This window comes from Lissotriton helveticus, chromosome 2_2 (genome assembly GCF_964261635.1).
Source record: "Lissotriton helveticus chromosome 2_2, aLisHel1.1, whole genome shotgun sequence".
NCBI lineage: Eukaryota > Metazoa > Chordata > Amphibia > Caudata > Salamandridae > Lissotriton > Lissotriton helveticus.
Genome location: NC_136060.1, coordinates 407,384,889 through 407,400,419, shown reverse-complemented (window position 1 = coordinate 407,400,419; position 15,531 = coordinate 407,384,889). Strand labels below are relative to the sequence as shown.

The 15,531-nt window shown below is 43.4% G+C and overlaps 1 protein-coding gene across 7 annotated transcripts in view; it reads right to left on the bottom strand.

Annotated features, from left to right (window-relative positions):
- The window catches only part of CTBP1 (C-terminal binding protein 1), a 1,555,004-nt gene that overhangs the window by 22,005 nt on the left and 1,517,468 nt on the right, over nt 1-15,531 (bottom strand). For all 7 annotated transcript variants that reach the window (XM_078678645.1, XM_078678646.1, XM_078678643.1 and 4 more), the window contains one exon: nt 7,202-7,329. In XM_078678645.1, coding sequence (XP_078534771.1) covers nt 7,202-7,329 — 128 coding nt within the window. The remainder of the gene's footprint in view (nt 1-7,201; nt 7,330-15,531) is intronic.

Sequence of the window (15,531 nt, the reverse complement as noted above, 5' to 3'; positions counted from 1 at the left end):
TTGCTCAGTGGTGTAGACAGTACTTAAATGTGACTGTAAAGTAAGAGAGTGCAATAAGACATCATACTTGGACAAACTCTGGGCAGCGAAAGCCTGTAGACATGCACAACAAATGAAATTCTCCATAGTCAATTTCAGAGCAGGAAAAAGGCCCACTGAATCAATCAACAATTCTTCTTTATTTCCCTAGTCTATTTGTTTGAGGCTGGTCAAAACAAAAAATATATTTTATTTTTATTTATTTTTTATTTTGAAAGTTTTATATAGCGCGGACAAGATCCTTGCGGATATCAGAGCGCTTTACAAAGAGGAGTACCTGGGGACGCATAGTCAGACAGATAAATCAATAGGTCACATAGTATAAATGGTACAAATAGGTGGCTACAAGCCAACCTATATAAAAAATAGTACAAATAAATGGCACACGTAAATGGCTACAAAGTTAAACATGTGGGAATCAGACAATTAATAAAAATGATTAAGGTTGAGTGAGAGAGTTCGACGGAAGGATGGAGGACCCGTTGGGCGGGGAGGTGTAGTTGTGTGGGGTGTTGCAGGGGCGAAGAGAGGGAGGAGGGTATTTGCTGCGTCTAAGAGCGGGGATTGACGCCCGGTTTGGGGCGTGTTGAGTGAGTGAGTCAGCCGGGTGGGTAGGGAATAAGTTGGGAGGGGAGGTGGGTGAGGGGTGTATGGGGTGTGTGGCGAGTAGTTCCTTGATGTTGTGTATGTCATCTTTGATCTGAGCAAGGGTGGCCATGATGTTGTCCACGTGGGGTAGGTGGTGGAGGTGGGGGCGGCCGTCTGAGGGGAATGGCTGACCAGGAAATTCGTGTGCAGGTGGGAGCGTGGGCTGGTGTTCGAGGAGGTGTGCGTTGTGTTGGTGTACGGGAGGGTGTTAGGGAGAAGGGATGTTTTGGTCGGGAGGGGTGTGTATGAGGTGGGGAGGGGGTTGGTGGTGTGAGTGAGGGCAATGATGGTAGGTGGGTGGGTCAGGGTGTATGCTGGGAGACTGATAGTCGAGGTGGGGGTGCAGGAAGGGTAATGGGGGCTGAGAGTAGGAGGGGAAATGGGATTGGGAGTTGTCATGTTGTGGGGAGGGTGAGTTATACTAAGAAAGGAGGTGAGAAGGTAATGGGGACTGAGAATGGGGGGGATGGGGGGATCCATGTTGCGATGATGGTTTAGGTGGGACTAGGAGAATGCACTATAGTGGTACACATGTGTAGGAAAAACAAAAACATACAGTAGGTTATTTAAAAAACGCAATTACATTTCTTTACATTTGTTAACATATTCATTCATGTGTGTTTTATTGCATTCAGCGTCTTTTTGTACATTGAATTTTAACAGTACATTTCTCAGTCTAAATTAACTAAATAAAAACTGACGGTTTTCTTTAATATTTCTTCGCCAACGAGACTGATTTGTAAAATAGGGAACCTAAAATTTGACAACTAGTTACCAGAATATGTTGCACTCAGTACTTGCTCATTTTTACCCGCTACAATTAATGCTTAAGGACATAGTACTGTTGGTGGGGGAAGGGACCTGTGTTTGTCAGTACGGGACTCTTTAGGTAACAAGCATTTGCAATGCAATAGGTCTCGCATTTGCGAGAGTTTAAGCTATTGGCATGGTAAATGACAATGCCTTTTATTTATACGATTTGAAAATTAACATATACATAAAAGGCATTTTCATGTACAATGGCCAATAGCGCATACTCTTGTAAATGCAAGACTTATGCAAAGAAGGGCTGCCATTGTCCTAGGCTGCTTAGAAAGTGAAAGCGCACATAGTGCGCAGAATGTTGCAGGAAAGCATGTCGTTCCTGCAGTAGAGGAAACTACTTAAAGAAAAGTGCTTACAGACTAATCTAGACGCAAAGCGAGATTAAATGAGGGCAAAAAAGAAAAAGCACCTACTCTTTGCAATGAATGATGTTGGAATGGCAGATACCCTGCTTTACGCTTAACAGCCTTGTTGTAACTTGGTTCCAGAAATGTTTATAACACAAACCATTCTGTACATCAAGAGGGGGTGGGGAGATCAAAGAGATAAACATAGATTAAAGCAAATAAAGAGCCCAGAGATAAAAGCAAAAAAAAGTGCCCAGTCGAACATCAGCACTGGTTCATCGGGACAAAACGGAATGTGCACTATTATGCATGCATCTCAACTCCCGAGAAATAATACGAAGGCTCCTTAGGTCCTGTGGGTGCTTTAGAAGTCTGCTTTATTTTTTACCTGACCTCCTAATATTGTTAATATAGCGTCTGCTCTCATCGTCTTGTACCTTTGCTGCACTGCTGCTGTAACTGTGCCTGCTTTTATCTCCCAAAGAGGGTGCGAGGCGGAGTTGTCCAACCCCGCATTCAAACGTGTGATCATGAGTTTGCCCGAGATAGCTACTGCAGTTACCTTAACACACTGAGCTGCCTTCCTGCAAGGTGATGTTCCTTTCTTGCCGTGCAGGCGCTCTCTGTGTACATTTCTGCAGCACCTTTCAGCCTTGCCATCTTCCTGATAAAGCGGAGATGGAGAGAAAGGAACCAGGCAGGATGTATTTGCTGCCACCACCGGAGGATCCGACCAACGTCTACCACGGAAGGAGACAGAGCTGGGTGCCAGAATGGAGTCTTCGCGTAAAAAACCATTGACGGGACAGGCAAGGACATGTGAGACTATCTCGTGAGAACACTTCACGATGTTTAAGATAAGAAACCGGAGGCCTTGCAGAGTGCGGCTATTAGTGCGGCCATCTTTAAGAAGGCAAATCCCTGTCAATGACAACAAACTTATTAAGATGCATTAGTTAAAATATGTATCATTTAAAATAAATTAGTGTTTCTAATTAAAGTAAAACCACCAAAGCAGTGCACACTCTTCTGTGCAATATCAACACGCCAGTGATCGCACATTCAAAACACTCGATAGTGGTCTGAATAGAGGATTCTTCAAACGGATCCCAAGTTATTAGCAAAACAAACGTTTCACCGCCGCCGGTCGAAAACCGGAATTTCGGGAACGTCACGCCTCGTGGGGCGGGACCTCCGCCTTCTGCAGCAAGCCCACGCCCACGGAGTGGCTGGCCCAGAGGAGCAGTGCTGACGCGGGGCTCCCATGCCTGAGGGACAGCCCCGCGTGTGCCAAGAGACGATCAGAAGGAGCAGAAGTGGCGGCTGCGGCTGCTGATGCAAGTGCGGGGCTCCCATGAGTGAGGGAAGCCCCGCGTGTGCCAGGTGATGCGGCGGAGTGACGGAGCCTGTAGCAGCGCTGCGACGAAAGAGCCCGGTGAGTGGAGTGGAGTGGGGTGGGGTAGCGTGGGGGGTGCACGCGTATGTGTGCGCACGCGTGTGTCTGTGTATGTGTTATCCACTTGCTGGGAATCTGGGACAGGAGATGTGCACAGCGCGTGGGTGAACATGCGCGCACACATTGTGAAATCGCCGATGGCCCTGCGCGTGCCCATCCCCTGTCCCACTTTCCCAGCAAGTGGATAACAAAAGAAGCTTCGCTGGACGCAGCGATTGCGCTGCTTACACCAGCTCGACATAAAAAGTACTTCTTCACCTTGATAGTTTCAGATCGGTTAATCATGTCGAATGGTCATCATTTTTATGGGATAATTTTAGAATGTGGAGACTTTTGTTGTTTGGCAACGTAAAGCTTTGTTTCATGGTCCTGTATGTCATTAGATTAATTTGGGTACAGTCATCGCTGGTCCTGGAGTTGAGTACCAACCCCAAGCACCAAAGGTATTCTTTGTGGGAATCCATCATAGACATATGGTTGAACCTTGCAGTTTTGGAAGGTGACATTTGCTTGCACACTGGATTTTAGACTATGGCCTGATTTAGATCTTGGCGGTCCGCCCACTCTATTTAGATCTTGGTGTGTCCATAGGTGGAAGACCGCCTGAGTACCGCTGACTCCGCAAGGAATCCTCACCCAGGTCAACGGTGCCATAGGAAAAAGTGGCTGCCTGTGGGAGCCCAGCAAATATAGCTGCAGAGCCAATCACCATGTGCCTTTCCATCGAAGCAACTGTGGAGGGAAAACCTCCTACTTTTGAGTTGGCGAATTCGAAGGAAATGAGGTAAGAACTTACCTTATTTTGTGTTTTCCTCTTCCGTTTCCGTCTTGTACCCCATCGTCCAGGTCTCTCCTTTGCTGCTCTGAATCCACCACAAGGGCAAACTAATCCATTGTTGCGGAGATCTAAGGTAAGCTACTTGTGCAATTGTCCTACTATGATTTGTGTGTTGACAATTTCTGTAGCCTCGTGTATATTTTGCATAGCTTTTACATGCAATATTTTTCTTAGGTTTAATGCAGAAGTGTTCATTTCCCTACTAGGTAATCTGAACATACCTGTATTAACACTTAAAAAATAATTGTTGTGTGAGGGTTGTGAGTGTTATGCTTGTGGGTGTCCATTCAATAGTGTTTGTATGTTGTGTGCACAGCATGCAATATGTAACACAAAGAGCCATAACACACTGCCTACATATGTTTTTGATGGTAACATGACACCTATGTGTATTGACACATTAATAAGTAGTACTTACCAGTATCCACTCCACCAGGGTCTCATTCCCTCAGCAAACCTCCCCTAGGACACCACCAGAACAAAATGAACATCTAAATAGGTTCAGCTCAATACCGCCGGCCTGACGGCAACAGAGTACTATTAGCCAGCAGGGGAGACCGCTACAGTGATGGTTCAACCAGCACATCTAAATTAGGCGGACGGAATAAGGTCAACTCGATGGAGTACTCTGAACCATCGTATACGTGGTTCAGGGGGTCCTTGATATTCACATAATACTTAAGTACTCTGAACCACCGCCACGGGACGGTGGAAGTTCGGGCCAAGATCTAAATCAGGCCCTAAATCTAAGGAAATTATGTTAGTTCCCATTAGTGGCACTTTTACGCAGCTATCCTGTTCACTTCTGGAGCAGAACGATGTCAGCATAGAGCCACACAAGTATTGCTCGAAATGTCCAGTCTGATGCTTAGGAAATATTCACATGGTGAGGAATCTGTGGTTAGAAATATCCATCAGAATTATTTGTTCACATACTTAGGTAAAAGTTGGAAATCGAAGGCTGTCAGGGGAGAAGGCTGCACCACAACTCCATCAACTAAGTTCTAGTACTTAGGTACTTACGTGTAGTATCATGCTCCCTCTTGCTTACTTATATGTGCTCACAGCACAGATCCTTTAAAATAAATAGTAGTAAGGTACGTAACCTAGGCAGAACCTTAAGATTCACAATGAAATTAACCTTATACACTGTAACGGTACGTCATATTGCATTACATTTTGTAAATTGTTCATTTAACAAGTAAAACAATTTGTTTCATTGCTAATACCTTTACCACTCTTAATAGGCAATTTGTGTATGGGTGATCCTGTGTGTGCTCCGCAGGGTCAAAAGTGCCATTTCCCATGAAGTGGAAGTGTTCAATATCTCTCTAGGTAAGCACACAAAAAACACATACTTATCTAGGCACCTCAACCGGTACATATTACGAATCAGTAGGGATGTTGATGTCTAATATTTCCTAGTTTCCATATTTTCACTGAATTCTGGGTTTATGGAAACATTAATTGCAAACTGTGCAGTATAAACTGCAGGTCAAGGTGCTTTCGCACAACCTCTCTGTGCTGAAGAAAGAAAGGGCGGAAATCCAGTTATGGTTATAATTGCAGGCATTAATATCCATCTCATTACCGAAATTAGATTTCCACATTGACTACCGCCACTTATTTCAGGCGTATATCTAAGGCCATTAAATGCACTCATCTTATCCTTTGGCACAGCCTACAACTATCCCAATGACACTAGAATTCTGGGTAACCATTCTGATTCATTTGGCTACAGGTGGATCATTGAAAGATTCCTCCATTACTTGTCCTGTCAAGCCTAGTGGCTGCTCAAATGTAATCCGGCTAAAATATTTGGTGTTAGACCTGTATATCACACATTCAATAGTCAAGCAGCGGGCCAAGGATCGCAGCTACGGATATTAAATCTAATGGCCCTATTCTGAGTGCTGCGGTAAGTGGAAGCGAAATGTAAATGTCGAATTTCATAAATGATCTGTGTTTCACAAATCTGCAGAACCTAAAGTCATTAATATAGGTCCATCTCAAGTCAGATGCAAAATCCTCAAAAAGATACAGTATTTAAGTGATTACAAGAAGTCCATCTCAAACCAGAACCAACTAAAGTCTCCATAGATCTCAGTACCTCAAATAGTTACTACAGGTCCCTCCGGAGTCAGATGCACAAGCCAGGAAATTATTTCACAAAGCTGCAGTCCCTCATGTTTGCTAGGCTTCCCTCTTGAGCCAGATGCAAGTGCTTCAAATAACCTTCACACAGCTGTCTGTGGCTTCAACATGTACATTTGCTATTTTCTGATTCTTTTCCATATACTAAAAAATATGCAAACGTTATGATGAGTCGCCAATTTTGCAGGTTTCAATATATCTTTTTATTTTTTACTTTTATTGATGTGACGACACCCTACTATATATCTGTAGTACCAGTCACTGGTAAATACAAGTGCCATTAAATACCGAACCTGGAGGGGCTATGTTTTTTAGGTTTATGTATACCTATTCACAGGAAAAATGCAGTCACTCAAGGTGATACATGCGATGGCTGAAGAAGACAGGTTTATTGTCCTGTACGGCTTGTTGTGATAGGAGGGAGCATAACTTGAATGAAAGTTAAACAGCCCAATCAATAAAGAGGGCAAACTAAAAACTCCATATATGCATGCATTTTTATTAGCATTTATTTTGAAAGAAAACGTGCGGCTGGTAAGACACCTCAAAGCTGTCTCTAGGGTAGGCCTAAGAAATAAAGTGCAAACTATATTGTTTTATTGCCATCCTTTAGTCAATATTTCCAATACACCTACTGATTTGGTGTGGGCTTAAAGGATCCAAGAACAGTCTAGTAGTTTTATGAGAACATCGCTTTGGCCTCCTCTTTATTCATCACACACAGTACATGTCAGTACATTGCCGGCTCCTGATAACTCGGCAGACTGCATCAGGCATGTTTCAAGTAGAGTAGGACACGAGGGGTGTATACATTGATAATTTAGGAGAGTTAAACAAAGCACTTGCCCTGCCATTGCACTAACGCGTGTAACACTGCTGCATGTACAGTAATACCTGTGATTGCTCGTCGGATCTCCCGTGCTGCCTCCTCCCGCATTTCAATGGAGGCCTGCTCACTGTACCAAGCCGCGTGAGGTGTGCAGATCAGGTTCGGCGCATCTTTCAGTGGCCCCTGGCTGAAGCTAGCAGACGTTGGAAGTATGAGAAAAGACAACATAGAGATAAACGATTAACCCTTACAAAACGTAAGCGAAAAAATACTGTTTAAGGTTCAACAATGCAAAAACAATTGCAACCTCATGAGGTGATCAGTCAATCAGCTTTCAGCAGCCTTATCTAGTCCTCAGTTTTCGGTTTCACATCTACAAATGTGCAGACAATTTTTTCAACAAGCATCAACTCCACACGGCGGGATAATGTATATTGCTTACAGGCAGTTAGGAGTGGGTGGCCTTCAGTACAGACTATGATTTAACATCTTGGAGATGGTGACACCAAACGCTCACATTCTTCAACAGTAGACATGACTCAACACATTCATTTCAGCCATCAGTACTCTCTATGCATGCAATGCTTGCTCTCTTTCACTCATTTAAGCCATCAGTACTATCTTTGCATGCAATGCTTGCTCTCTTTCTTTCATTTCAGCCATCAGTACTATCTGTGCTTGCAATGCTTGCTCGCTCATTCATTTCAGCCATCAGTACTATCTTTGCATGCAATGCTTGCTCTTTCTTTCATTTCAGCCATCAGTACTATCTTTGTATGCAATGCTTGCACTCTTTCATTCCAGCCATCAGTACTATCTTTGTATGCAATGCTTGCTCCCTCATTCATATCAGCCATCAGTACTCTCTTTGCATGCAATGCTTGCTCTCTTTCATTCATTTCAGCCATCAGTACTCTCTTTGCATGCAATGCTTGCTCGCTCATTCATTTCAGCCATCAGTACTATCTTTGCATGCAATGCTTGCTCTTTCTTTCATTTCAGCCATCAGTACTATCTTTGCATGCATTGCTTGCTCGCTCATTCATTTCAGCCATCAGTACTATCTTTGCATGCAATGCTTGCTCTCTCATTCATCCCAGACATCAGTACTCTCTTTGCATGCAATGCTTGCTCTCTCATTCATCCCAGACATCAGTACTCTCTTTGCATGCAATGCTTACTCCCTCATTCATATCAGCCATCAGTACTCTCTTTGCATGCAATGCTTGCTCTCTTTCATTCATTTCAGCCATCAGTACTCTTTTTGCATGCAATGCTTGCTCGCTCATTCATTTCAGCCATCAGTACTATCTTTGCATGCAATGCTTGCTCTCTTTCTTTCATTTCAGCCATCAGTACTATCTGTGCTTGCAATGCTTGCTCGCTCATTCATTTCAGCCATCAGTACTATCTTTGCATGCAATGCTTGCTCTTTCTTTCATTTCAGCCATCAGTACTATCTTTGTATGCAATGCTTGCACTCTTTCATTCCAGCCATCAGTACTATCTTTGTATGCAATGCTTGCTCCCTCATTCATATCAGCCATCAGTACTCTCTTTGCATGCAATGCTTGCTCTCTTTCATTCATTTCAGCCATCAGTACTCTCTTTGCATGCAATGCTTGCTCGCTCATTCATTTCAGCCATCAGTACTATCTTTGCATGCAATGCTTGCTCTTTCTTTCATTTCAGCCATCAGTACTATCTTTGCATGCATTGCTTGCTCGCTCATTCATTTCAGCCATCAGTACTATCTTTGCATGCAATGCTTGCTCTCTCATTCATCCCAGACATCAGTACTCTCTTTGCATGCAATGCTTGCTCTCTTTCATTCATTTCAGCCATCAGTACTCTCTTTGCATGCAATGCTTGCTCTCTCATTCATCCCAGACATCAGTACTCTCTTTGCATGCAATGCTTGCTCTCTTTCATTCATTTCAGCCATCAGTACTCTCTTTGCATGCAATGCTTGCTCTCTCATTCATCCCAGACATCAGTACTCTCTTTGCATGCAATGCTTGCTCTCTTTCATTCATTTCAGCCATCAGTACTCTCTTTGCATGCAATGCTTACTCCCTCATTCATATCAGCCATCAGTACTCTCTTTGCATGCAATGCTTGCTCTCTTTCATTCATTTCAGCCATCAGTACTCTTTTTGCATGCAATGCTTGCTCGCTCATTCATTTCAGCCATCAGTACTATCTTTGCATGCAATGCTTGCTCTCTTTCTTTCATTTCAGCCATCAGTACTATCTGTGCTTGCAATGCTTGCTCGCTCATTCATTTCAGCCATCAGTACTATCTTTGCATGCAATGCTTGCTCTTTCTTTCATTTCAGCCATCAGTACTATCTTTGTATGCAATGCTTGCACTCTTTCATTCCAGCCATCAGTACTATCTTTGTATGCAATGCTTGCTCCCTCATTCATATCAGCCATCAGTACTCTCTTTGCATGCAATGCTTGCTCTCTTTCATTCATTTCAGCCATCAGTACTCTCTTTGCATGCAATGCTTGCTCGCTCATTCATTTCAGCCATCAGTACTATCTTTGCATGCAATGCTTGCTCTTTCTTTCATTTCAGCCATCAGTACTATCTTTGCATGCATTGCTTGCTCGCTCATTCATTTCAGCCATCAGTACTATCTTTGCATGCAATGCTTGCTCTCTCATTCATCCCAGACATCAGTACTCTCTTTGCATGCAATGCTTGCTCTCTTTCATTCATTTCAGCCATCAGTACTCTCTTTGCATGCAATGCTTGCTCTCTCATTCATCCCAGACATCAGTACTCTCTTTGCATGCAATGCTTGCTCTCTTTCATTCATTTCAGCCATCAGTACTCTCTTTGCATGCAATGCTTGCTCTCTCATTCATCCCAGACATCAGTACTCTCTTTGCATGCAATGCTGGCTCTCTTTCATTCATTTCAGCCATCAGTACTCTCTTTGCATGCAATGCTTGCTCTCTCATTCATCCCAGACATCAGTACTCTCTTTGCATGCAATGCTTGCTCTCTCATTCATCCCAGACATCAGTACTCTCTTTGCATGCAATGCTTGCTCTCTCATTCATCCCAGACATCAGTACTCTCTTTGCATGCAATGCTTGCTCTCTCATTCATACCAGACATCAGTACTCTCTTTGCATGCAATGCTTGCTCTCTTTCATTCATTTCAGCCATCCGTACTATCTTTGCATGAAATGCTTGCTCCCTCATTCATTTCAGCCATCAGTACTCTCTTTGCATGCAATGCTTGCTCTCTCCTTCATCCCAGACATCAGTACTCTTTGCATGCATTGCTTGCTCGCTCATTCATTTCAGCCATCAGTACTCTCTTTGCATGCAATGCTTGCTCTCCTTCATGCATAACCTATAGCAGATGAGTACTCTTAATTTCTATTTTCATATGGAGAGGGCGTTGGATCTAATCAAAATGAGTAACACCCTTTCTGTAGCAAGACTCCAAAGAATTGTCCCTAGGTGAATCTCAAACAGAGGTTGGTCACTCAGTCTGTAAACACTTCGGGCCTGACTTAGAGGTCAGCGGACTGGTTGCTGCAGCACAAACATGTCCGATATCACTCCCGCCTTGTTCCAAATGCATTATATCATAGGGCCCTTTTAATAAGGCAGGCAGGATATTCGTCACGCTTGTGAGGGCGAAACCCATTCATCTATCTCTAAATCCGGCCTCAAGTCACTTACATTTAGTCTGCCGCAGCCAACTCCTCCAAATAGGAAAAGAGCTAAACAACAATATGCAGGAGTACCAGACCCAAGAGCGTTTCATAATTCTAACCAGGGTCAACCCCAATGTCACAAACGAGAGACATCGTTCTAAAGAAGCGCAGAAGCTACTGTTAATTTATATTCTGCTACATAAACCATTTGTAATACAAAGTGTGGAAATGTGGAAGAAGTGCTGCCCATCACTAAAACTCTTTAATGCAAGGAAACGCTAGAGAGAATCTGGATTGGTGTGGCAGTTTTCTTACCTCGGATAAATATTTCCAAGGAGAAACAGAGGCAAACAATGGCCATTGGGAAATTGGTGACGTTTGAGGTGGCTACGGAATCCACAGGGAGACCCCCACATGATCCACAAACGACAGTCAATGTGAACCTTCACATTAAATGGATCTTCTTCCAAACTTGAGGTGTAGACTGATTCAAGCCTTCCAAGAAAGTGATCCTGATGCACTACGGTCAAGGAATAAGATTCGGCTGGAAGATAACTTTCTCCCACCTGCTGTTGCAGATGGGACTATTATACTTTAAGAACTTCTGGAGACGTCCATGTCACATATCGCTCCTAATCACAGCCCTGCATAGGGACTCGAAACTGAAACTAAAAGATACCCAATGTCATCATTGCCATACTAACTACCCGATTTGCAGCAGTCTTATGAAGGTTACAAAAAAAGCATAAGCACTAACCAATCTTCAATTATGGCTCAATTAAGGCTCAGGAGATGAGCTTTTATGTGATACACTTCGATGCAGAACAATGTGATCATATCTAGGGGCCATATTCATAACTTGAGGAAAACAAAATGCAGTTGCTCCAGTAGGGCCACCATTGTGTTTCTGATTTTCATGAGCAACACAAAATGTCTCAGGAATACTCAAGGAAATCAAGCAAAACCGAAATTTGCCTTTGATCATTTACATTTTTTGTTTCTTCAAAGAAAAATATTATTCCGTGTGCAGGTACCTTTCTGCTACACCACATTAAACACGTTAGCATCCCCATACGGCGAATGCCCCACATACCAGCATGGAAAAAAACATTTTAAAGCAATGTGAAATTTCAGGGTGAAAAGATTTCTGGAAGAGGTAGGCGAATACCGACAAACATGCGTATAACCATAGATAATACCAAGAACACAACCCATAAAAGTGATTCCAGGTCTAAAGACAACCTTCAACTAACATACTTGTTCCCCATTTTATAATCTATTCACATGTGACAACTTAAGCCCTAAGGCTGCAGGTTTCCTGTAAGCAACTGCAACATAATTCACCCATGATTACATAATTAAAATGATACATAACAAACATATATGCTTTGCGTTCATGATATCTCAGTCTTTACATCATTGTGGTGCTTTTTACGCATTACTGCAGCTCTTCTGTCTGAGCACTCACCTACCCTCTTATAGTTACACACTCTCTGTACTATGCCATATTCATTACACCTGCCACCCGATCTAATCTCCATCAGACTTTCTTTAACCATCGATCCTTTGCTCCATCATGACCCACTGTCTAAAGTGCCATATCCCATACCTTGTACTGACCTTCTACATGACTCCTGCAGCCATAATGACCTCTCTTCAACCTCACACAAAGCAAGGATTATGCACACTCACCACCACACTGCCAATGTTGTCCTCAATTTAGCAACCTCGTATCCTCTCTGTATAGTACTTCTAACACTGTTCATCGCTGTGCACTTTAATATCTCTCATTCAACAAGGATTAAACGCAGTTGTGCTATTCTTCTCCTCATCAAGAAAAACTGTGAATCCTTCAGCTGATCAAGATAAATATTGGATTAATATCTCACAGACACAATGTCGACAGCTTTTTACCTGCGAATTCCTTCTAGTAAATTCACTCATTAAAACTACTTGAATGCCCTCGTTTGTGATCCTCTTTTTCAGTCACCAATCCAGGAATTGACATTGCATTTTTCCTTTGTCCTCTCGCCCTCGTCATCGAAAGCTTGCTATTTCATGCAAGCACATTTGTATTTCACTGGCCTTATACATTCTGACATATTTCACTTTAGCCCCAACACAGATTCCAGAAAGTCGATTACCTTTCTGGCTGACCCTTCTATCACAAAATCACTCTCTTTTCGTCCAAGTATCATCATCAGGAAGAAGCAAAACATAATTCCATCTCCCCTAAAGCCTGCAATCTCGGAGAGTGGGGAATGTGTTCTGCACACTTGAAAGAAACCTATATATTACTTGGTCATCTGCTCCAGACCTCTAGCCATTTTAAGTCGCTAATATAGACTCCTTTTTCTCCTTTGATCTCACATAGGTCATGCTTCTTGAGGACATTCCTAGGATTCTCACCTTCAGCCTTCTCTATGTCGTTCTTCACTTCATCCTCATGTATGGCACCATAGCAATGTGACTCTGACAGAAACCCACCAATGATAAGCTTTTCTCTGCACCATTCACTACTGTTTTCCGGAACTATACTAAGCTGCGACAATTGGTGAGGGGAACAAATCAGTTCACCATCTTGATTTTGTAGTTCTGTGGCCCTGCTAACCACTGCACAATCCTTACATTTGTCTGACCTGATCCAGCTGTGATGAAGAAATGTACTAACGTTTTGCAATCCATTCTGATTTTACAGGTTGCATCGCTAGATTTGTCGCAAACTGCACTTCAGTCTCAACGTAAAGGATATTATGAGCTTCTGAAGCACTGTGTCTGGCTTAACACATTTTCGGTAGAGCACGGACATCTGTGAGTATCCGGTCATTCACGCCAAATGGCTGCTTCAATTTAAAGGAACAGTAGCTTTAAAGTTTGCGAGGATCATTCTGCTGAGACACTAGCATGGAACACCGGGTCCCACAGTGCTCCTCACTAAGCCCCACTCTGTTTATTGTCTAGGTTCGGCCATTGGCAGACATCACTATGGGGCATGGATTCTCAATGGTATCGTACACTGATGATACACAAATTATCATCTCCCTGACATCAGATACAGTAGCATTCTCCATTCAACTTAATGCCTAAGAGGAGTCACCGACTGAATGTTCAGCAGCATTCTGAAACTAAATGTAGAAAAAACGGAGGTCCTAGTAGACAGTAACAATATCACTCTATGGACTGAATTACGGTGGCCTGGCTGCTTAGGCGATCTGCTCGCTCCCAAAACAGTCCCCTTACTATGGAGGTCCAAGTAAGAAAATTAGCAGCCCAATGTTTTGGCTCACTCAGGACTTTAACAAAGTTTCCAAGTTGACTCCCTCCTGGCACTCGAAGAACTATAGTCCAAAGGCCTGTGCTGCTCCGTCTTGATTACAGCAACTCAGTTTATCAGGGAAGCCCTTTGTATGTGGTCGAGAGGCTGCAAGTTGCCCAGAATGCCGCAGCACACTCTACTAAAAGTTCCAAAGCATCACTCTGTTTCCTCATTTCTGGAAGCCCTTCAGGAGTTCCCAGTACTCAAGAAAATTACATTTAAGTCTCTCTGTCTGGCCCACTGGGCCATGTACAAGGATTAGGTTACTTGCCCAGTAAGCTTCTGTTCTTGGCATGTATTGCTGTAGATTCCGTGCTTTCCATACTCATGCCATCTAATGTTGGGTCCGGATGATTGCAAGTTGTTTCCAGGCACGGACTGGCCATAGCGGGCACCGGGCAATCGCACGGGTGGGGGCCGGTTTTGGGCACCTGGGGGGCCGTTTTTGGTACAGGGCAGTGCTCGGCGGCACCTCCAACCTCCCCCCCCCCCCCCCGGGGCCGGTTGTGGTTCCCAGTCCGGCCCTGGTTGTTTTTCTTCAAAGAAGTCTTTCGAGTCACGAGATAAGGTGATTCCTCCTTTCAGTGATAGTGCGCATGGGCATCGGTTCCATTGTTAGATTGTTTTCTCGTAAGAGGGTGAGAATGGAGTGAGTGAGTGTAGTAAAGAGATGTCCATGCATAAGTAATGTAAATAAAGAGAACAGCAAAAACTACACGTGTTCGGGGAGGTGGGAGGGCGCATGTGAATCTACAGCTCTAAATGCCAAGAACAGATGCTTCCTGGGCAAGTAACATAATGCGTTCGAGGCATGTGTGCTGTTGATACACATGCATTGCATAGACTATATAGCAGGGTTCTACCAAAGCCGTGTCTGACCAGTATATGTTCCGGTTGTCTGGAAAAGTGTCTTTAGCACTGCTTGTCTTACATTGGCTTGTTGGCGTGCTAACACATCCACACAATAGTGTTTAGTAAATGTGTGTGGTATGGACCATATTGCTGCTTTACAGATATTGGCAATAGGAATGTTACCTAAAAAGGCCATTGATGCTCCTATTTTGTGAGTGGAATGTACTCTAGGGGGTATAGATAAAGTTCTTTAGCTTTACCAAAGCAGGCTTGAATGCATTCAATAATCCATCTGGAAATTTAGAGATAGGATTCCCTTTGTTAGGTGGAGCTAATGAAACAAAAAGTTGCTTTCTTCACGAAAAAGTTGTGTCAATATAATGCAATAAAGCTCTTCTGACAAAGTATGTGAAGAGATCTTTCTGCTACAGAATCCGGTTGAGGGAGGAACACAGATTACTCAACGGATTGGTTAACGTGAAAAGCAGAAATTACTTTTGGGAGAAATTTAGGATTGGTGCAAAGAACTACCCTATCTTTATG